This window comes from Caretta caretta, chromosome 5 (assembly GCF_965140235.1).
Source record: "Caretta caretta isolate rCarCar2 chromosome 5, rCarCar1.hap1, whole genome shotgun sequence".
Taxonomy (NCBI): Eukaryota; Metazoa; Chordata; order Testudines; family Cheloniidae; genus Caretta; species Caretta caretta.
The window spans coordinates 50,201,921-50,225,889 of NC_134210.1; the positions used below are offsets into that span (position 1 = coordinate 50,201,921).

The 23,969-nt window shown below is 38.2% G+C and overlaps 1 protein-coding gene across 5 annotated transcripts in view; it reads right to left on the reverse strand.

Annotated features, from left to right (window-relative positions):
* Positions 1–23,969, reverse strand: part of FCHO2 (FCH and mu domain containing endocytic adaptor 2) — a 234,000-nt gene that overhangs the window by 89,005 nt on the left and 121,026 nt on the right. For all 5 annotated transcript variants that reach the window (XM_048849328.2, XM_048849325.2, XM_048849326.2 and 2 more), the window contains 2 exons: positions 3,440–3,484; positions 1,583–1,655 (listed from right to left, as the gene is read on the reverse strand). In XM_048849328.2, the coding sequence (XP_048705285.2) occupies positions 1,583–1,655; positions 3,440–3,484 (118 nt within the window). The remainder of the gene's footprint in view (positions 1–1,582; positions 1,656–3,439; positions 3,485–23,969) is intronic.

A 23,969-nucleotide genomic window follows, 5' to 3' on the forward strand; every position in this document is an offset into this window, starting at 1 on the left:
ACATGATGCATTAGCATGTCATGCACTAACATGCCAATGTGGACCCTACTGGCGCACAATACAATTTCTGTATTATGTTTTAATGTAGTGCTGTTTGAAACAGGACTACATTAACATAAACTAGGGAACTTTTGGTGTGCACCAGCAGGGTCCACACAGGCCAGTTAGTGTGCACTAGAATTTACACCCTGTGGTGAGGACTAATCCACCATGTAGACAAGATCTTAGATTACAGTAAACAGGGTTATGGTTGAATAATAATGCTAGTCAAAAGTGTTAACATTTTTGCAAAATTTGTTCCTGATTTTAGACTGACTGTACTGAGATATTTTGTTGGGGGAGGGAGTGGGGCACAGCGGCGGTGTGGGGTCATGTCATCTTTTCAGTATTGTGCAAAACAGAACTGTTCCTAAAAGAATGTAGCGCATAAGAGCTTTAAAACGAGGCCAGTTTCCTTCTGATGCTGAATGAAATGTATTTTGCCTGAAGACAGTCACTCAGTGTATCCAGATCTAACTGATAATCGTGGATAACTCTGTAAAAATACATGTAGTGGCTTCACACAGTTCAGAAGCCAATGTCCCAGCCCTTCCTGTCTGAGAAATGACTATCCTTCAATTATAAATTGAGAGGAAAAATGACCTTGTACAGAAGGCAGATATAATCATTGATCCACCTGGCGACAGTTGACTTGGAGGCTTCTGGCCTCTTTATTGAACCCCTGGAAAAAAAATATGAAGAGCCCTAAGTGTTCCTGAAAATCTTCATTCTTTCTAGATAAAACTGAATTACTCCATTGCATCCAAGGAATGAAGTTTCTCAGGGAATGAGATTCCTGGTCTGAGACAAGCTAACTTAACAATTGAGTAATATGGAATATGAGATTAATTTGTGTAATAAACCATAGTTAAGGTCAAAATATAATTCTATTGGCAAAAAATTCAAGGAGGGTTAATAACTACTGAACTTGGGTAACCCCATTCACACAAGAAAGCTACATAGAATCAAAATGGCTACTTTACAAGAAAGCAGATGAAAGGAAGGCACAACATATGTTGGCAACAATTTTACATATATCTGGTTGTACATAGTTTTCATCTACTTATCCTTTCAAAATTTTTTAAACTGTACAGAATGTTTGTCTAAAAAAGTTTTTTGCTTATGAGCACACAGCAAATATTTATGAATTCAATTTTTTTCAAAAGAAAATTCCTTCTCATTCCAAAATAAAATTTTATTTTCCTATGCTTCTAGAAACTTCATATGACAATGTATGAGTCATAATTATCTCATACTTAAAGGGACATCCCAAACTTGAATTTTTTTTAAATTCACTTTCTGATAGAACATCTAATACCTCATACTGATAAAACAATTCCCTTGAAAAAAGTGGCTAAAGGTTATTCTGCTCTTCTGTTGCTTATAAGGGTCTTATAAGGGTCTTTTCAGAAAGAGAGAAACTAAGACCCTGATCCTGCAAATACTTAGGCACACACAACTTTAAAGCTAAATATTTATCTCCACAATTACGTTGTTCCATTTTCACTTAGGATTGAATGCTCTGGGTTTGAAATCTACTTACACAGATTCTGCATCTTTTTCTTTCTTAATTATTCCTGATAAACCAAATGCCTTTCTTTTCCTTGGTTTGATCCCTACAGAACAAATGTTTATCATTAGAAGACCACCAAGTGAATTTATATTTAACAATATAGATAATACATTTACGAACACAATTCTCTGTTTAACATTTACAATTCTGTTTAACATAACATTTATGTCCATCTTTAATACATTTATTTTGAATACTTTTTTTTAAATGGCTCAGATTTGTTTTTGATTCTCTCTCCCCGCTAATTTGGGGGAGAGGGTATGTAAGATTTACAGCTGATTTGATGGATACTGCTCAATGAATCCATAATCTTATATTATTTACACCAATGCAAGACGGTGGGCATTTCAGAGAGAATGGGTAAAACTGACAATACAGCAGTAAATGTCATGAAGATTCCTCTACAAAAAAAAGCTTTATAAAATAAGACGACATGCCACAGAGTCTTATTGTAGTTTTCTATATTGTATTAATAAATTATCAGAAGCATGGAATGGGCAATACCACAGACCATCTAGTTTATTCAACTGCCAAAACCCTAAACCTTTCAAATGCTGCAATAAGTAGTCAAGGAGGAAAACTAGTCTGACTTCCCTTGTAAACCTGGAACTAAATTAGTGGAGTCAAAAGATTTGCAGCATACTTACAACAAAATAGGGAACTGAATAAAAATTATTCCAAAGGTTAAAGTCCTTTGTATCATAACAATAAATATGTTCTGCATAGTAAAACTGACTTTGAATTGTACATGATACAAATATAATTACTACAAGTTTTATTTTATAATGATCTTATGTGTCAAAATTAGTTTTAATCAGACACAATATCAGACTCCTCTCCTGGATTTATGCTGGATTTACTTCTTCCACAGATCTGAAAAAATGGGACTGACTATATGCCTCCACAAACAGCTGGGTAGGATGCAAAACTATGCCTTTTATTCCAGTCTTACCAAATATCCTCTTAATTTAAAGCAAGTTGTATTTTTAGGAAGGCAGTTTTATAATCTGGATATCTGGAACAATAAGTCAACTGTTCTCCCAGTTTGAAAATAATGTTACGAAATGACAATGTTCCCCTTACTAGTAGCACATTAGGTGCATGGACACAGCAGAGGGATTTCCCCAGTCTTGGAAATTTTCTGGCTGAGAAAACTAGTGTCCTTTTATAATCAGGAAGCTACAACTCAGCCAATTATAAAATAAAAAGGAGGCAAACTGATGCAATCCTTCCCCTCTGGAGAAATAATAATTCTTCAGTGTATGATCTGATATTCATTTTCCATCTAGTCTATTTCAGAAAGCACTCTTTTTCTTGTCCCTTATCAAACTAAAAAACTATAGGTCTCAAAATGGTGCTTCCCTGATCAACTGTCAGAATATTATGAAAGTCCTTCCATTGTAGTTTTGGCAATTTACTTTAACACTTGGAAGTTATCCAATCATTTGAGGTCCAATATTCTAGAAACAGAGGGCCAGACTAGGGATCACAACCAAATGGTTATGGATGGAAGTACAGCCGTTTATAAGAAACATTTTGATCCCTTGGCAATTGTACATAAAGAGTGTAAAATAGTGGTATTGGATGTTTTCTTGAATATCAGTTTAAAACAAATAATGCATTACCCAAAAATATCATTTACTTATTAGCCTTTCAAATGATTTAAAAGTAGAGTAACAGTTTTATGTAATGTGTTGAATACCCTTCATACCCTGTGTTCCATTTTTTAATTTACACACACATCATTTAAAAAATATCTATCTATACAGATATATCCTCATGCAGACATTAACAAAATTATGCAACAACTTTACTGCAGGAACTCACCTTCAACTGCACTAGCTGTGTTGCATTCTTCAAATTCGATAAGGCCTTAAAGGAAGAACATTGAACATTAATATAAATCTAATTTAGCTATTAGTTTTAATTTTAAAAGGCATTTTCTGAGATGTTTTGAAAGTGGCATCTTTTTCTTCCAAACAGACTGGATAGTTTAGTTTGCAGTTGTTGTTGTGGCTGTGTTGGTCTCAGGATACTAGCGAGACAAGGTACGTGAAGTAATGATACTACCTAACTCTGAATAGTCTTGTTAAGATCCAGTTTACATCTCAGACACCCCTAACTGCACCGTGATCAGTTAAGTTGCACAATCATACAAATATAATGATAAACATATAATTAAATAACTAACATGATAGTAAGGTTTCAAATTTGAATATTCAGATATCAGGGCAACAATATTACATGGTCCGGATCCATACAGAATGTGTGTGACTACCAATAAGAATATTGCAAGTAAAATTTAATGTATGTTACATTCAAAGTAGCTAAGTTAACACTGCATTTAGGACACCTAAACTTTTACCTTTTATTGACTGTATATTCAAATTTGCAAACATATTATTATATTAATATTAAGTTTTTAATTTAATGTTTTTTTAACAAGAAAAGAGAAACGAAAAGTCAAAATGGGAAAGAAAGACATGGCTCCAGCACTACAGTGGCATACAAATCTGTTTTATTCAAGTTTATTCTTCTCTTTTTTTCCCCAGTTTATTTTGTGCATTTGACAGCTCCTTGTTTGTAGTTAGCTCTCCTGTTTACCCTGAAGGGTCAATTATTTTGATGACAAATCGTTTTGTTTGGGTTGGTCTTTTATATTGCAAGAGCAGAGACACAAATATTTTTTTTAAAAATAGAGAAAATATTGTAAACATGACAAAAATACCAGAAGGCATCAGGACAGGTGCAATACTTAAATTACTTGTAACTCATTGTTTCAAACAGAGTATAGATTTCAAGCAGTCAGTATCCTTTTAACAATGGTGTTCACTATTCTGGACACTACACTTTAGACACTGAGGGTATATATACGCTGCAATGTAAGCCTGTGCTTGAGGCCCCCCTCCTTGCATCTAACATTGCTAACCAGGGCACAGACCCCAGGTCCCAGGACCCTGAAGGATCCAAGCTCTAATTAAGCCGGGACCCAGGATCCAAGACCTATTGCTTTACAAGGTAGATGAAGTCCGGCTTGACTCGGGTCCTGGGAGTCTGCTGGAAATATCCCACAATTCCATGGACAACTTCCTTATTCCTCTCTATCCCAACAATGTGCTACCCACTCTACTGAAAATGGAAGCCACCCTCACCACCTTTGCAAACTGCGGCAGCTCAAATCAGCGTTAACCCATTCTCTACTGTTCACGGATCTGTAAGCACACTATCAGAGAGCCTCCTGGGCTTACAGTGGAGAGTAAACTCATCAAGACTTTTGTGAGGTGCTATCTGGTCAAGTGTAGGGCAGGCAGTAAAGCTTTCCCACAGTGCACCACAGTCCTAGAGCTAAAGTGGCCACATTTCAGGGAAGGGACAGGCACATGCTAGGGACTCTGGGATTTCGTTACTTTGACTTGGGTCTGCGCACTTTGGTGTGGATCCCAGAGCCCTAGGTTTGGGCATAATTTAGAAAAATCTTAAACAGCATTAAAATACAATGTAGACGCTCAAGCCCAGGGCTCGGCTCCTCAATGTGGGTCAGCTGATGCAATTCCCATTAACCCTGGGCTTATATTGCAGTGTAGACATACCCTAAGTTCTTTGGGGGCAGGGACTGTCCCTTCTATGTGTTTGTACAGTGCATATTATAATGGGCCCAACCTCTGCATGTGTGTACGAACACACATGATATTTATATTATGTGTAAGGTAGGAAAAGTATTGTTTTCAAATCCCATACTCAAACCAAAGAACTTATTTTTCTTCTCAGACTTTAAAATAAATTACCACTTTTAGGTAAAAAGAAAAGGAGGACTTGTGGCACCTTAGAGACTAACGAATTTATTTGAGCATAAGCTTTTGTGAGCTACTAAAACCTCTCCAACGCATCATCAAGGATCTACAACCTATCCTGAAGGACGACCCATCACTCTCACAGATCTTGGGAGACAGGCCAGTCCTTGCCTACAGACAGCCCCCCAACCTGAAGCAAATACTCACCAGCAACCACACACCACACAACAGAACCACTAACCCAGGAACCTATCCTTGCAACAAAGCCCGCTGCCAACCATGTCCACATATCTATTCAGGGGACACCATCATAGGGCCTAATCACATCAGCCACACTATCAGAGGCTCGTTCACCTGCACATCTACCAATGTGATATATGCCATCATGTGCCAGCAATGCCCCTCTGCCATGCACATTGGTCAAACCGGACAGTCTCTACGTAAAAGAATAAATGGACACAAATCAGACATCAAGAATTATAACATTCAAAAACCAGTCGGAGAACACTTCAATCTCTTTGGTCACTTGATTACAGACCTAAAAGTGGCAATTCTTCAACAAAAAAAACTCCAAAAACGGACTCCAACGAGAGACTGCTGAATTGGAATTAATTTGCAAACTGGATACAATTAACTTAGGCTTGAATAAAGACTGGAAGTGGATGGGTCATTACACAAAGTAGAACTATTTCCCCATGTTTATCCCTCCCCTCGGATGTTCCTCAGACGTTCTTGTCAACTGCTGGAAATGGCCCACCTTGATTATCACTACAAAAGGTTCCCCCCAACCCCCGCTCTCCTGCTGGTAATAGCTCACCTCAATGATCACTCTCGTTATAGTTGTGTATGATAACACCCATTGTTTCATGTTCTCTGTGTATATAAATCCCCCCATTGTATTTTCCACTGAATGCATCCGATGAGGTGAGTTGTAGCTCACGAAAGCTCATGCTCAAATAAATTGGTTAGTCTCTAAGGTGCCACAAGTCCTCCTTTTCTTTTTGCGGATACAGACTAACACGGTTGCTACTCTGAAACCTGTCACTTTTAGGCAGAGATCCAAGCCTGGAGAAACTAAATTACAGTCACTGAAAACAGGGTGTTAGAATGGAAAGATTTATACAATCTTAAATACAGAAGTTGTTCCCATTCTCACTATAAGAAGGCTTTCGTAATAAGCAATACTTTGAGACTGCCTTTTTGTCATATTTTGAGTTTTACTGTATTAGAAATACAAGAAAGTTGTGCATCTTTCAGAATGATTTGATCTAGATTAGAAAAAATGCAAAAAATACTAGTGGTGCGCTAGAGCATTTTTTTTTTTTTTACTGTTTTGACTGGTTCTCATTACAAAATGAATGAGTCATTCTTAAATGAGGACGAGAAGGAGGTGGGGCTAGGGGTCCCACAGGGTCTACACAGCAGCTAGTGGGGTGACAGCACTGAGCCAGGGTCTGCATGGGGGAGGCTCCCCAACTCCCTAACTATCCCTTACCCTCCCCACAAAAAACCTGTACGTCTCCCACCCACACACAATATTTACTCTCCAGGTTTATTCCCAGGCTCCTTACCTTTCCCTGAGCTCCCCCATTACCCCCTGACTCCCCCAAGCCTTTGCACTGCTTCTGAGGGGTGCAAGAATTACGTTTCTGTATTGTAGTTTAAATGAATTATTACTCAAAGCTCTGTATTAATATGCCTAGTAAGGAATCTATTTGTCAAAAAAAAAAAATCTGGAATCTTTTGTTGTCTGTATTGTTACAGTCATACTTGCTGACAAGTATTTTGAAATAAATTACCAAAATAATTGAAACTGGCATGATTATATTTTGATTAATGAAATAGCAGATTTTGCAGAATTTTAAAATACTGTATTGTATGCAGAATTTTAAATTTTTTGGCACAGAATAAGAGGAGTAAGACAAGCATGCTGCAAGTTTCAGGTTTTTTTAAACAGTATAATATACAAAATTATACTGTAATTAGAGAAGATATCACACTTCAACACTTTAAGACTTCATTAACAACCCATCACAGCTTCTGTATTTTATCCATTCCACCTGCTACCACCTGCCTTTGAAGATTATTTCACAGTCTAATATATCTGATATTTCAATAGACTTAAACATCTATTCTACTCGTGTTTTGGGTATCTTGAGGAAGACTACTTATTGTACTAGAATGTACCAAAGTGTATATAGTGCACAAATGGATGCAAGAATAGACACTGCTGAAGTACAGCCGGAGGGTTACAAAAGGGTGTAAAACTGAGACCAGATCATCATCCACCAAAACAGATCACTATCTCCTAGGCAACGAGCGACAGTAGAAGGTGTTACGCATGGACACTGCTATTCGACAGCTCAACATCAATGAGAAATCCAGAAGCACACCTAAACTGTGTATTGGACTAACTGTGTTTGTGCATCTTCAGCCAATAGAGTCTGCACTGTGAATACAAAAACCTCAAAGTGCTTTCCTCTATCAACCAACATACCCTTCCTCTTTTTCAGGTTCCGCTTCAACCAGACATTTTTCATTTGTGAGCTGACCTCATCTAAGCACGTGGCCAGCTCGATGGCAGTCACTCTGTCATATGTTGCGTAGGGTAGGAAGAGCTGTGAGTATCTACATGTACTGGCACTGGAATCCACATTGCTTCACCTGTTCTTGTAAAGGTTGTATGGAGATGTTGATGTATATGTGTTCACCTGCTCACCATGAAGCAGACAGAAGTCTGTATCAACAACTCCACAATATCCAAGGACTGAATAGAGGACAAAGGAAGAAGCCTACACAGGGTCACCACAGAAGGCTGAAGAAGTCTCAGTATAAATATACATCTGTTTAGGTGGTGAACTGAGATCCTAGCTGCACAAACTCTATTGCTTATAGACCCCAATGGTGCACAGGCTAACGCCAATAACCCTGGGAGCCAATGATCTAACAGTGAAGATGCATTATCCACTACAGCATCCAAAGAAGAAAAAGTGATGGTTTCTAGGTACAGGATGTAGTATTGGTACTGAGAGGGCTAAACCATCTCCTGAAGCAGATTGGCTAGCCAAAGTCTTCAGAATCAGTGCCATAATGGGGCCCTGATCGGAATCTCTAGGTGCTACTGCAGTACAAATTAATAGGAACGTAAGTTAACTGTATTATAATTGAAAAACTGAAATCTCTTCCTTTCTGGCTTACTTAAGATAAGGAAACATAATTCATGTCAATGAGAAGGAACCCTATTCCACCATGCACATGAAATGTGAAATGGCAAAAACATGTTCTCTCATCTATATAATCTAAAGCAATGTGAAAATGAAAGTGGCCAAAATAGAATGTTTGGTAAATGTTTTAAGTTTTTTTTTTGCAACACCAAATATTAGGAAAATTAATTACAGACACTCCCTCTCTCATTTTTGATTACTAATATCTCTAATAATTATATATATACTCTTTTCCTAAATAGATATGTGATTATTCCTCTATGGACTTATGATTTGGCCAGTTCCAGGTTCTAAAATGAAGCTGTTTGAGAGTTATTTCCACACACAAAAAATCTGTAATTTGCATTTATTTTGGGCTTATTCTGATAATTCTAACAGTTGAACTAAATTTCACACTTTGCAAAAAGCTCCTGAACTATCACTCAGTCAGATCAAGCATGGATAGTTTCAGCCTGCAGACAATGGTTTTACCGAAAAGGGAGGGAAAAGCTTGAATAGAACCTTTCTTAACTACAGAATTGTAACTCAGTGCTGCAATCATTCTATTATTATATGACAAATATACACTAAATTCATGAACATAACATATTTAATAATTAAGTCACAAAACGTAAAAGCTACATTACTAGGAGAAATTTAAATTCACCCACATTGCACATACTATTATGTAGCATTTTAAATTCTTAATTAGACTATTAAATGTTTATATATTTTTATATTCATTATAGATGAGTTATTTTATTAGGAAACAGTTACTTACATTTCCTGAATTTTTTAAAATGTATAATAGTAACATTGTATTAATTGTTCCATTTCATTAAAAAAATACAAAGATATTAATAATAGAATCATAGAATATCAGGGTTGGAAGGGACCTCAGGAAGTCATCTAGTCCAACCCCCTGCTCAAAGCTACTAACCAGTGTGCTAAATTTCTGCGATTGGTCAAAGTAAAAAAAAAAAAGTCTATACTGATATAACTCTGGAATGTAATTGTAATATAAGTGCACACTCACCTAATTAATAAACACTACATGTCTAAAATACTCCATAATGATGTAGCCTGTAAACTAAACAGAAATGATGTACCACACATGGTCTCAAGTATACTGGAAATTGCTTATGTCTTTCTTTCCTTCTAAACACAAATCAGGAGTCTATTACTCAATGAATGCTACCAACATAGTTCATTTCATTTTTTAAAAAAGTCTACTGAAGAAGTTACTACATAGGTCTATTCTAAATGAGAAGCACGTAGATAATACCATGATGCACACTGTAGAAAACAGAGATAAGAAGGAAAACAGTAACAAGGATAGAAAATTTCAGCCAGGCTCAAAAAAAAAAAAAAAAAGGGGGGGGGGAGCATTTTAGAAAAGCAGAATGAGTTGTTTTTGTAGTTGAAAAATTATAAATGTTTTTCCTTCAACTTTAAAAAAAAATTTGAGGCCACGTCCAGAAAGTTTCGGTTCAAAGTAAGATATTTGAGAAAATTATGAGCCATTCAAAATAAGTTTATAATGAAAGTCCATATATAATTTAATAAAATGTTTCAAGAGACACATTCAGGGAAAATTATCACATTTACAATAAGCTGAACTATAGCTCACCACTCTCACTAACCTTCAAAGCAGAAGGATGAGAAATGTAAAGTTTCAGTGGCCAGACCTGCCATAGGATATGCATCCTAATTACTTTGATATCAGTGGGAGTCTGGATGCATATCCTGTGACAAGGAGAGGGCCTCAAAATAAGTAAGCTCTTGAAATTGGGTATAAATTATCCCAACCGCACTTAATCAGAAAACAGTTTCAAGATAGGTTAATGAAAGCTTCTACGTATGCATTCCAGAAGCATTCCAGATAGGGCACAACATGGGAAGCACAGATACAGATGTGGGAGAAACAAGCTAATGAGTGTATAAGGCTAGACTAGAGGCACTGATAGTATGGAAAAGACAGGAGCAATACATCAATTAGGCTAGAGCAAATAAGCAGGGAGTGGCTGAGTTGTAAAGGGCTTTGAGGGCAAGGACAAGAAGCTTGAACTTGATACACTGGAAAAGGGGAAGTCGGTAGGATGACTGAAGGGGTAAGATAACGTGATCAGAACAATGGACAAATTCTACTGAAATTAACCAACTACTACTTGAAATAATTTATTTATTACAAGTAGTATCAATTTAATAAGCCACAGTGTCTTCAACTCATGACATCACTCCTAGAGTATCAGAGTATCTACTGCCTGTCCTCTAGCTAGAAAAGGTGTGTGAATGCATGGAGTTTTGTGACACTTCAAAAAGATAGAAAAGGCTGGCCACAGATACTGCAATATTAATCTCACTCCAAAACTGCCAGGTCAGCTCTGTTCTTTGTAACAATAACGCTCAATAGTGGTATATAAATCTGCAACTGCTATGATGTATGTAGAATTTACTTTTTAATTCCTGAATGGAAAAGGAAATAAACTATGTCAATAAAATTGTTTTTTGTCTAGTGGATATTAGGAATATCTTTAAAAGGACGCATTTCATTTCTGAGGAAGATGAACAGACGCAAAGGTTTTTAAATGAAAACAATCTTACACTTGCTACCTAATTAATCTATGAAGTGGCACTAATGTCCTTGAAGACATTTATGTCTCGTCAGCCAGATTGAACAGGTTGCTACAACAAGTCACTAGTATATGCTTTGGGGGAGAGGCTAAGAAAACAATTTTGGCTAAGACTGCAACTATAGATTAGTGGGATAGAATCACTTACACTGCAAAAAAAAACCCCAAAAAACAAAACCCAAAATAAAAAACATACACAAGGTAATTCTTTAACAAATAAGAGAGACAAATAATAATTTAAAAACTATTTCAATATTGCTGGCAAAGAAAACATAGAATTATATTGTACATTCAAAAATAGCCTTTGAGATCTCTTGTAAATACACTGGGAAATCCCGACACATTAAAAAATTAATCAAAATTAAATAGTCAAATTACTTTTTCTACTTAAAATTATCTACTCTTTTATGAACTGCATTTCACTTCATTGCAAAAAAATTTAGCTTTACTTCACAATCAGTTTATATATACATTAATATACACAAGCTTTTTAAAATTTTCATCAACCTAAAACTTATAAAATTGAAAAAGAAAAAATTGCAAAGCTACTTGTAGTTACCAATGTGATAAGACAATATCCTTGTTTTTGAGAAGTTTTTTTTAATTTGACATGAAATCATGCATGAAAGGAGGACAATTTTTTAAAAACTGCATATGCCTCTCATGCCGCTTCAAATGACAAAGCTTTGCGTGCCTGGCTCAGCGCCAGTTGACAGCTCAGCTGGATATCAATGCACATTCTGACCCCCCTTGCAGTGTGTCACTTCTGAATTGTTTTCACAGTAGAAAGTTTATTCAACCTCTCTCTTGAATGCAGTGGACCGACCATCATTCTGCAATTTAATCATAGCAGGACAAGTTATTTTTCTGACAGCACTAAAGCCAGAGAGCAATTCCTAATGAACAGCTTGATACAAGTGGAATTTCAACTGTTTTAGCCTCAATTAATTCTGCTGTCAAAACAAATGACTGCTCTTGGTGCTTAGATGTTAAGCTGAATCACAAAGGTCAATTTTGTGTGTACACAAACACATAGGCAATTTTTTGCTTGCTATCATCTGATGCTATTTCATGTTTATTATCAACAAAAAATTCAAAGTTTTCGAACAGAGAGACCAGAAATGCAAAATAAATTTGTCTAGAGTACCATTTTTAACAGCAACATTACATTTTAACTGCCTGTCTGATGAAAAATGGAAGATAAATCTCTTTCCACATTTGTAAATAAACAGATAGTGAAGGAATCATTTTCTGTTCTAGAACATCTAGTTTTAGAATGACCAATTAATTACTAAAAGTTTATTTTCAGAACTGATCAACTGAAGTGTAAAGGTGAACAGGACTTATCTGTAAGGAAATGTATTTAGAATACAGTATTCATCCTGCCTGGGTCAAGTGGCCTTAAGCAACTACTTGCTCACTAAATATATTAAATAAAATTTAAATATATGTTTTACTCTATAGCCAATGCACTTCATCTCTGAAAATGAACGAACATATAATAAAAGATATATAATTAACTGAAAGACAAACAAGAAACATTACAACTAAACTGAAAACAGGGCAGGAAAAACTTTGAAAATTAATGCTGCTATAATTGCATTCTATTACATTTTATAAGAAAATGTTTCAAAAAGTATAAATAAAGGATTTTTGTGGGTGTCTTATCAAACGAACAAAAGAAAGATGTAACCAGAGCCTGTCCTCATGATTCAACAGAAAGTACTGTGGAACACACAACTGCCTCATCTAGATTCTTATGTGGTTCCCAACATACTACTATTTGAGTGCCTAATCGCAGATTGTCATGCCCCCATGCTTTTAGACTCCGCCACCTTTCTCACCGAGGCCAAAAGACTGTGTGGAATTTCTTTTTTTGTCCATGTTGAACGAAGAAAAATGTCACATTGTTGGGACAAGGACCCCCTCCTTCCAAGGAGAGACAGGGGCAGTAATGGAGCATAAAGTTATTATAATTAATAGTAATAATTTATACAGCACTATTTTTCAGAAGACTCCTGGCATTTCTCTTCCCTTTTACAGATGAAGACATCAATATACAAGGAGGTTGTACATTGCACTTTCACTGTACAAGTCAGTCTCAGGGTCAGGATTAGGATGGAAGAGTTAGTCCCCTTAAACCAGGTTAGAATTTAGCAAACTGTTTATTATCAGCAAGTGAAGATCAAGAAACCACAAATCGCTTGTAATGTTACTCCACTAAACCCAAAGGAGGCAACTGGCTAGCCTTATTCAATTAAAATAAAAATATGTTGTTATTTCTCATTTGGTCTCCAGAGAACTACATAACAAAATTTTCAGTAAAAACACTTGACCACAACGTCAAAAACATACTGGGATATCTACCCTACCAAAGATAGACTTGGAAAGATGAAGAATTCACTATGTTTCAACATTTGACCCGATTATGCCAGCCTAGACAATGGAAACTTGAACAGTAACTTATATAAAGATATACAGATATATATATATATAAAAGATATATAGAACAAAAGGATTATAGACTGTATCATGTATGACCCACCTGCTGAAGGCTGCATCTGCAGAGGCTGCCATTGAAAGCCTGTAATGGAATACTTTATTCCAAATACATTTATTTACAGATAAGTAATGCACATTTAGAGAGACATACTGTGGAATAATGTTGATAGCTTATCCTCTCTGTATGGTATGACAGCTTTCTTAATACAGTCTTTAACCTAAAACAACGAAGTCTAAGGAGGCTGTTAAGAATTCATATGGCCCTGTTCCTAAAAAGAATGAATAGGTGACGTGTTTTTAATTTCCTGAATCTTCTGCAAATAAATAAATAAATAAAGCCCTCTGTTTGTGGAGTGTAGGGATGGTACTTTCTTGCTCTGTTGTACCTTGGAGGAACGTCTGATCTAACTGGAAAGATGATTTCACTTTGCAAAGAAACAAGATACTGACTTAATCACTACCATTTTGTCCTGATGGAATCTTCATAAATGATCTGGAGGATGGTGTGGATTGCACTTTCAGCAAATTTGCGGATGATACTAAACTGGGAGGAGTGGTAGATACGCTGGAGGGGAGGGATAGGATACAGAAGGACCTAGACAAATTGGAGGATTGGGCCAAAAGAAATCTGATGAGGTTCAATAAGGATAAGTGCAGGGTCCTGCACTTAGGACGGAAGAACCCAATGCACAGCTACAGACTAGGGACCGAATGGCTAGGCAGCAGTTCTGCGGAAAAGGACCTAGGGGTGACAGTGGACGAGAAGCTGGATATGAGTCAGCAGTGTGCCCTTGTTGCCAAGAAGGCCAATGGCATTTTGGAATGTATAAGTAGGGGCATAGCGAGCAGATCGAGGGACGTGATCGTTCCCCTCTATTCGACATTGGTGAGGCCTCATCTGGAGTACTGTGTCCAGTTTTGGGCCCCACACTACAAGAAGGATGTGGATAAATTGGAGAGAGTCCAGCGAAGGGCAACAAAAATGATTAGGGGTCTGGAACACATGACTTATGAGGAGAGGCTGAGGGAGCTGGGATTGTTTAGCCTGCAGAAGAGAAGAATGAGGGGGGATTTGATAGCTGCTTTCAACTACCTGAAAGGGGGTTCCAAAGAGGATGGCTCTAGACTGTTCTCAATGGTAGCAGATGACAGAACGAGGAGTAATGGTCTCAAGTTGCAGTGGGGGAGGTTTAGATTGGATATTAGGAAAAACTTTTTCACTAAGAGGGTGGTGAAACACTGGAATGCATTACCTAGGGAGGTGGTAGAATCTCCTTCCTTAGAAGTTTTTAAGGTCAGGCTTGACAAAGCCCTGGCTGGGATGATTTAACTGGGAATTGGTCCTGCTTCAAGCAGGGGGTTGGACTAGATGACCTTCTGGGGTCCCTTCCAATCCTGATATTCTATGATTCTATGAATAAACAAGTATAAATCTATATGTGACAATTCCCACAAGTGATTAGACAAAAGAACACTAAAAAGTCAACTGAAGAGTGAAAAATCCCAATAAATTTATTCTCTGCAGTTCAGAGGGAGCATGTGAGCCATTTTAGCAAAAATTTACAGTACCTAAGACTAAAGGGATGGGAAAGCCTCTAGTTTACTTCTGAACAAAACAAACAAAACAAATCTCACCACTTTCAGAAGGAAATCTATGCTCTACCGTGCCTATTTAGGGCCAAACAGCGGCTATTCGGAGCTTCAGGGAATGAAAACTTTGGCTTTTATTATGCCAGTCATTTGAACCAAAGGATGTTATGAAAAGTATGTCCAAAAAATTACATTTTCTGTCCTTGTATCAGGCCCTGAAGATGTCTTAATATGTCAACATTAGGCAAGTGCACCCAGTATGTAAGTCACCGTTTGCAATATAAGCCAATTCTTCACATGTACTCTTTAAGTACTAGATTCACAATAGTGATCAAACCAGATTTTCCCTGATGAACTGGGCTGTGGAATGAGGAAATAATATATGAAGATAAGGGCAAGCTACTGAATCTCCGGGAACTAAGTCATAGAGTTTAAGGCCAGAAGGGACCTCTAGCTTATTTAGTCTTACCTCCTGTACATCAAGGCTATTGACATCACCCAGACACCTACACACTAAACCCAACAACCAGAACAAGACCAAAATATTATAGCTCTCTGGAGACTAAACTATTGTGTGGCACAGGCAGAAAACACGAGAGACCAACATGCACCATTGTCTGTGGCCCCTACAATAGCAGGGAATTGATTAAGTGATAAATACACACAGATGATCCCAGCAAGCAACCCATGCCTCAGAGTAGGTGAAAAATACCCAAGATCACAAGCCTTCCTGGGCCAATTAAGGGCTACCAGAAATCCTCTAGACCTTCGCAATCTTCTGAAAGACTTAACCATTCAGGGGAAGGAGAGCAGTTAAGTTCAATTTCTAATGGTTAGGGACGTGTTCATTCCCAGGGATAATAGGTCCAGGAACTTATAGGAGAACCCAAATATATTTACGATCATATTTAATCAGAAGGTATTGAGGTCCACCTGAAGAGCTCATTATTTGTGGCTAGTCACGTCAACGTCCCTTGGTACGTCTTTCTTAAAGAAAAATAAACCCACAAACAAGACAAATTCACTAGCCCATTGAAGTCTACATGCATACTGTTTAAAACTAGTCATCCTTGAGTTTTGAAAGTGGGCTAAAACGTTTCCAGTATTAAATATTTCAGAACCTCTCATATGTTCTGTTAGAAACTCAAATGACCAACAGATTTTGGTGCAGATGCAGGCTATTTTCAGAAAAAAATCATCAGCAACTAATCCATCTCAACCTTAATTATAGAATTTAGACAATAAAATGAACATAATTAAATATAGCTATATTTTTAAAAGCTAGGAACCTGAAGTTATAGTTGGTGAATATATATGTGCCTTAGACACAAAGACAATAAATTGAGTACATGAAACTAAAGTGGGTGGATCAATAGGTAATTATCTTACAAGAACACTTGTTTTTAAATATATAAAACAGGAGGGAATTCTTGCTTGATGCAATTTATGTAACATTTAATCAGCATAAAAGCTTTTTCAACTGTTCATACACAGAAATGAGTTAACTTCATAGCATCAAGTGGTAGGGGGAGGGTGTGTGGTGGGGAAACCTAAATGTTTGCTGCTGCTTTGGCATTTTTTCCCTGTTCCTGCTTCACACCATTCAGGTGACAGGTCAATGGGTGCCTCACTGCTCCTTCATCTGACAAAATGAAGAAAATCAATATCTAGTCTTTAAAAATAGAACTACTGGTGCAGAAGGTCACTATAAACTACCAGCAATTCTATGACAATGGAGGAACCAACAGAAAAATACTGTGAGACTGTACTCCTGGAGACAATGTAATATGGACATACATGAGGTCAAACATAAACAGAGTGAGAATTTACTTGCAGTTGCCAAACAGGTTTGTTCAAGGAAAAAAACCTCAAAGACATGCACTCCTGATGTTAAATTGGTGACTAATTCTTTGGAGAAATCATTCAGGAGCAGACTACCTTTGAGAAAAATGTCACCCTGTAGCACTGCCAAGACCAATGAAATTTTGGGTATGTACAATGCAATTGCCCCCAGCAAAAGTTATGTTTACCTAGCAAGCAATTTAAACCATATATGTAATCTTACAGATAATACTATTTTCCTATAATTCAACTTAATTTCATTAGGAAAGTAGAATATATTGCATAATATAAATTTTTAATTTAATACACTTTAATTTCCTCATACTTCCTTGCCTTAGAGACGCTCCTGAATAAAAACCACTTTTTTGTGGTAAATTATGGCAGGACTACGAAAATGAGAAGGAAAAACCAAATGCTTCTTCACAGCTATATGAAAAGTAGCATGCATATTTTGTAACCATCAGTACAATCATATTTGGAATATTTTCTGTTAATAGAAAGTCAACTTTGGCTGTGTACCACTTTATGACCACTTAAATAGCGAAGAACTACAAGAAACATGCTTAAATATATTAACATAATAAATCTGCTGTCTCTTGAGTGACAGGTATTTCAGAAGGCTTGGACTATCACCATAATGTAACAGTACCCCCCAGAGAGCAGAACAGAAACAGCTGTATTAAAAACACTACATTGTAGAATAATTTAAATCAACCATGGCTATTGGTTTATTGTTTTTACTTACCTTTCCTAAGAGCAAAATCAGTAATTTATGAGTTATAATTTTTATCACTAGACTATTTTATTAATATCTACTACTGTAACTAGACTACCTTATTAATATCTGGGATTCTCAGACACTCTGTCTTCCCCAGATCTATTAGATGAGGTTCTTGCAACCCTATTTACCCCCACAATCTTTATGTTGTGATGTTGTGGGATCCTTCTGCTTGTATCAGCATCATCAGTTAAACATGGATTATGTCTAGTCAGTCATTCTTCTGAATTCGAGTGTATTCTACAAATACATCCTCTACTCTCACTTCTATAACATGATACACAATTCAATTTACCTTATTTTGGAACATATTTTATTAAATTTATAATAAGTGTGCCTATAGTGGACTCTAATATAGAAAATTATCTTTAAAACCACAAACATTCATAACCTAAACATCAAATACTGCCAACACATTGGTATCTAAAGGATATAAAAAAAGGAGAAGCCTATGTTGCTAAAATTTTGAAATAATTTTCATTTCACATGCTTCAAATTGTACCAATTCTTTGTTTTTTCCAATATTTTTGGTAAAAAATTTTTTTAATCAACTACTTAAAATGTCAGGAAAAAAATAGGATTCCAGCCAGTTTGGAAACGCAAAAGCTGAATGAAGGAAAAACACAACAAAACATTCCATTTTTTCATTTCCAAATTTGCTCCCAAAAAGGTTGAGAAATATAAATTTTTTTAGTGAAAATTTCAGTTCTGACAAGAGGCCATTTTTTAATGAAAAAATTATTCAAAAAATTCTGATCAGCTGCAGTGATAACATTTTCTGTCCAAACAAACCAAACCTTCCCTTTCCTTCCACCAAATATAATATAACCCTGTTTGGCCACGATCATTTTACCAAGCTTTGTTTTTTTCTTTGGTGCAGAAGAGAGTTTAGTGTGTTAATCTGGTCACAGAGTCCTCACGTTGTTCAACTATTTTATCAGCCAGCCTTCATTTCCATAATTGTATATATCCAGTAATCCATTACCATTGCACCCTCTCTATTTCATGACATCATATTTTAGTATGTTTATTTCACACTCTAATTATTTAACCTTTCTGCTCTTCCACGACCTAAAAAACCCAAATTAATTGCTTTATTTACTTCTCAGGATCTTTGCTAAGATACCTAAGCTAGAGTGGTTACTAGTATTACTGATGCCATCTCTTTTTATGGATCTTGGGTTACTGCAAGTAGAGGAGAAAAGGAGAGAAGATAGAGAAAACTAGTTGGCCAGGGCTGGGACAATGCTTTCTCCCACTGACTTTGGTAGGAGAATATGTGGTTTCTGACATTGTTTGGTTGCAGAAAGATTCCACATTACTCCTAATTTCTGTGAAGGCAGTGGATATGGAGTGAGACACTATTATGCAGGATCTAATGACTGCTTGCTCACCCATTTGAACTCTACTCTCTTATGACCAGAAACTTGGGGAATCATCTGTGGGTAAGTTCTTGACTAGGACATGTAGGTAGGCCTCTCAGAGGCCAAATGAAATCAGAAAATCTTCATAGAAAGTTTCTAGTGTAAATTTCAAGGTTTGCATTTTGAACTTTCATTTCATGTCTAATTTGTTCAGGCTTTTCAGGCTGAGGATGACACTACTCTCACCTGAAGTACTTACAACTGCAAAGATGACTAGAGATAAATAATAGTAATAGGGACTAACTCAGATAATAAATGGATGTATATATTTTTTTTAAGAGACAAAAATCTCTTGCAAGGAAAGGGGACGTGGACTCAAAACCATAGCCACTGCACATTTTCATCGTCAGCCCATACTGAAGTCACTGGGCTCATAACAAAAAAAACAAAACAAAACAAAAGGCCTTGCCCTGCCACCTGCTCCTTGGACATAGGGGAGTCTGAGGGTGTTCTTGTGGAACACAGTAGTGAAAGACTGCCTAAAGAAGTTGTTTCTGGCTCTTCCACTGAAGTATTTGTTCTGTTATCTTCTTGAGGAGTCCTTGGGCCAGATCCATGGCTCAAATTCTGAATGCTTTGTGCTGCTGCAGTTAGAAAAGGATCCTTCTGGCTATTCCTCTATGCCACCCACTCTTCCAGTGAAACAGGCAGGGTTAAAGTACCACGTGCTCTGGCTGAGCCTCACTGGCATAAGTTAGAACAGACCAAGAAGAGGGCAAGGGGAGTTGAAAAGATGATTTAGAGCTACCTTTGCCCCAATCTCTCAATTATGCTGAGTGTGAGCTCACCACAGAAGCATGTGTCTGAAAGTGAGTACAGACAAGTAACTAGCATACTTGAAGTATGCAGTGCTGGTTATGGCACCACCCTATACCAGCACCAGTGTGCAGTGTGGACAGAGGTAAGAGGCACATACCAGGTCTTGAGTTTCAATAGTCCTCCACTCCCTTTCCCAAATTCAACGAACCTTTTTCTGCCTGACCTCTTTCCCAATCTATAAAGCTCCCTGTCCCCCCATTTCCACCAGTCGTAGCAAGCCGCACTTGACCACATCAGAACTCCTTTCCGCTGCACTCTTTTGATCATTACATATGGATATTGCTCCTACTCCAAGAGCAGCCCCCTGGCCTGCCGACCACACACAACTGCTGATCAACATATGGGTGAAGTACACTGTCCTCCAAATTTTCTCCCAGAGCAGCACAGAAATACACCTGTACCAGAAAATTTCACAAAGCCTGGAACAGTGCATCAAGCACCTCAGGTTCCTGTACAGCAGGGCAAAAGACTCCAACAATGAGACTGGGCTGATCGTATAGTCCCCTTCTTCAGCAAGATAGACCGGGTGCTGTCAACAGCTCCTGGTACTGAGCCTGAAATGGCTCGCAACCCTGAGGAGGACCCCAAGTTCTGGTAAGAACCAGAACCCGAGTCTGGTAAATTACAGTGGAACTCCCCACCAATATCCTTTCTTGCTCTGGTGCTGCATTTGTGATTTCAAGCCCAGCCCCCCTGCTCCACTTCAACTCTTAAGGGCCCCTGAGCAAGACACAGCTATAAATCAATGATTTTATTGATTTCTGATGAAATATTATTATGCATTTCACAGAAGCTATAACACAGATTATTAATGTACAATCACTGTGCCTGTGTCTGTGCATTTCTCAGCCAACTCACAGGCAGTGATGGTCCAGAGGCTGCGTGGTTAAGAACAAGCAAAGGTGTAGGTTTAGAAAAGTCCCAGCTGGGGATGGGACAGCTGTAGAAAACAATTTGTCTAAAGATGGTAACATCCTCCCTTTTTTCCTTTAAAACTTTTATATACAGTTTCAGTGCCTTTCCCATACCATTCCCAATCTTACCATGCCTGTATAAATCGGAGCTGTGTGGAAGGGGGACGGGAGAGAGGGAGAGTTGAGGTGGAGGGGAGAAGAGGTCTAGGAAGGGGAAGGGAAAACTTTGTTTGACTGAGGAGAAGTTAGTCACAGCAGTCCTTTCTCCTCTGGAAGATTACAAAATTGTTACTTTCTCTGGTGTATAGCCTTCTCCATGCACTGAGCCATGCTGCATTAGCCAGGGGAAATGGGGCAGGAGCAGGATCTAGTTTAGCATTTAGATAAACACAGTGACGTATCCCACTGCAGTGGAGAGGTGAGGAATTAGTCATGCGCTGATATGAAACATCGGTAATGAAATACATTTGCAGGGTGTGGCTCTTTCATTCCCCGTCCATTTCACCATTGTTATCTGGTGATGCTGGGAGAGGGATGGGTGGGTAGGCAGCATTCATGGTATGCAAACTCTATATGCTAGCTGAGAATATAGACAATAACCTGTCAAAATGCCTCCCAGTCTTGTAATTTTAGAAAATTTCTGCTGTAGCAGAAACTCCATCTGGGTCTTGAGGGTCACCAGCAGTACAAGTCTCTTGGTCCACATTTTAATAGCTGACCAAACCCTTCATTTAGTAATATGCAGAGGAGTGACCATTAGCAGAAACATGCGGCAATCTATGCCAGATCTCTTTCACAGGACCAGGAAGCCTCTTTTCCATTCTGGTACCTTGAAAACTGCTATGTTCTCAAAATGTTGGCCTGCTTTTAAAGAAGAAATTGCAAACTGATAATATAGCCCCTTTAAGGAACTGCTTCCTCCTCCTCCTACGAACATTTCATAGATACTATGAACATTTCAAATTTTTAAAAACATCAATACATATATCTTATCATAATTAGCCTCTGTTCCTTCTTTACCCACTGGAAAAGTTTCCCGAGAACCAAGGATAGTCTAACAGTTGCATTTGTGGAATGTTGAATAGCATCAAAACGGTGCCTTCCATAGCAAAAAGTTATGCAATGTGAGAGGATTTCTCAGTTTCTTCCACAGGAAAAAAAATGCGACCCTTGTCTTTGAACTGGCAGGACCATCAACCCCTCAGAGGGATATCATTCTGCCGGGAGCACAGGAGCACCACCAGAGAGACAGCAGAATCAGACAGAGAAAGACCCTGGAGGACGTGCTCACTGACATGGACAGGAGGAATCAGGAGCAGTTTGAGTCCCTCAGGGAATGGGAAAATCAGTCTCTTCAACAGGAAGAGACACTGATGAACCAGTTCATGGAGAAGGAGGCATGCCTTAGTGAACAGGAGCATTCCGTAGTGGACAGACTGATAGAACTGGTGGTCAAACGAGTTTGGGGTCTGCCAGTTGCCATGGCCATTGTACCTCTTCATGAACAGCCACCAACACCATTGCCTCTGGCTGCCACCCAGAGCGCTGCTGAGGTGGAGGACCCAATCCCCGCCCCGAGGGACCAGCAGAAGCCTGTACGACTTCAGCACCGAAAATTCACCAGTCCCCAAAACCCCTTGCCTGGGGACATCCCTGAGCAGAACAATGAGTCCCTGAAGCCCACCAAAAGTACCCGTCCCTTAAACACCACAAAGACGACATCCCTGGTTGTCCCCAAGAACAATTTTCCATAGTAATTTCCCCTCCTTGTCGGGGTAAGGGAATAAGACAAGTGCAGACACATTAACATTTGACGACTGTTCTCAGATTCAGTCTGATTATGTTTCGTTGGTTTGCATTTCCTTTTAAAATATTTCAATTACACCTTGCACAGTACTTTTAATAAATGTAATAGTTTCTTCGACTAGTGTCTGGTCCCTCATTCCTAGGGAAGATGAATGTAAGGTATTTTCTCATTTGGGATTCGGCCCCATGATGCACAGCACGTGAAATGGAATAGCATAAATGTCTGGTGCCATCATACCACAAATGCTTTTCTGTCTGCCCCACACCCAAATCTCCCCCACCCAGGTTAAGAAATAGCTGAAGCCTCAAGGATACATGGGAGGGATGAGGAAAGTGCATTGTTATGTACTTACAGAAGGCACTACTAGCTCTAAAAGCAGCAGAATTCACCACACAGACAATGAGTAAACAATCATCTTTATGGCTTGGTTCAGATGTAGGAAAATGAAATAATTCAAGTAACAATACAGGCATCTGCCACTACCTAGTGATTAAATGCCCCCTCCCCCTCAAAAAAAACATTGACCTGTTTCAACCTTGCGATTGTATTCCATAACAGCCACCAAGTGGTTAGCACCGTTGACAATGAACCGTTAAAAAAGAATAAGTGCACCCCCCTCTCCTAAAACCAAATGTAGATAAGGTCACAAAGACTGACTGAGTGCTCCCAGTAACTAAGGTATGCAAGTAAGTGTGACCATTTAAGACTAAAGAATTACATTACAACTTTGCTGCCACCCTCCCAACTCTAATGTGATAATCTGAGGGAGGTGCCCTGCTATAATTATGTGTAATGGGAGAATAGTCACATGAACGAAAAGCTAATGACCGTCTGCTATAGGGGAACAACACCCTCACAACAGTATGTTGCCCCACAAGTATGTGCCAATGTTCCCTCCTATGCTTTTCCAGCAGTTGAACAGGGTGTGAAAATATCCTTCAGCACAGGCAGCTGAGGTATCACCCTCTGCCTTCCTGCTGTGCCAAGAGATGCGAACACATAGCATCACTTCTCTTGCCTGCCGGGAACCAGGATGAGCAGGCACATGGGTGGG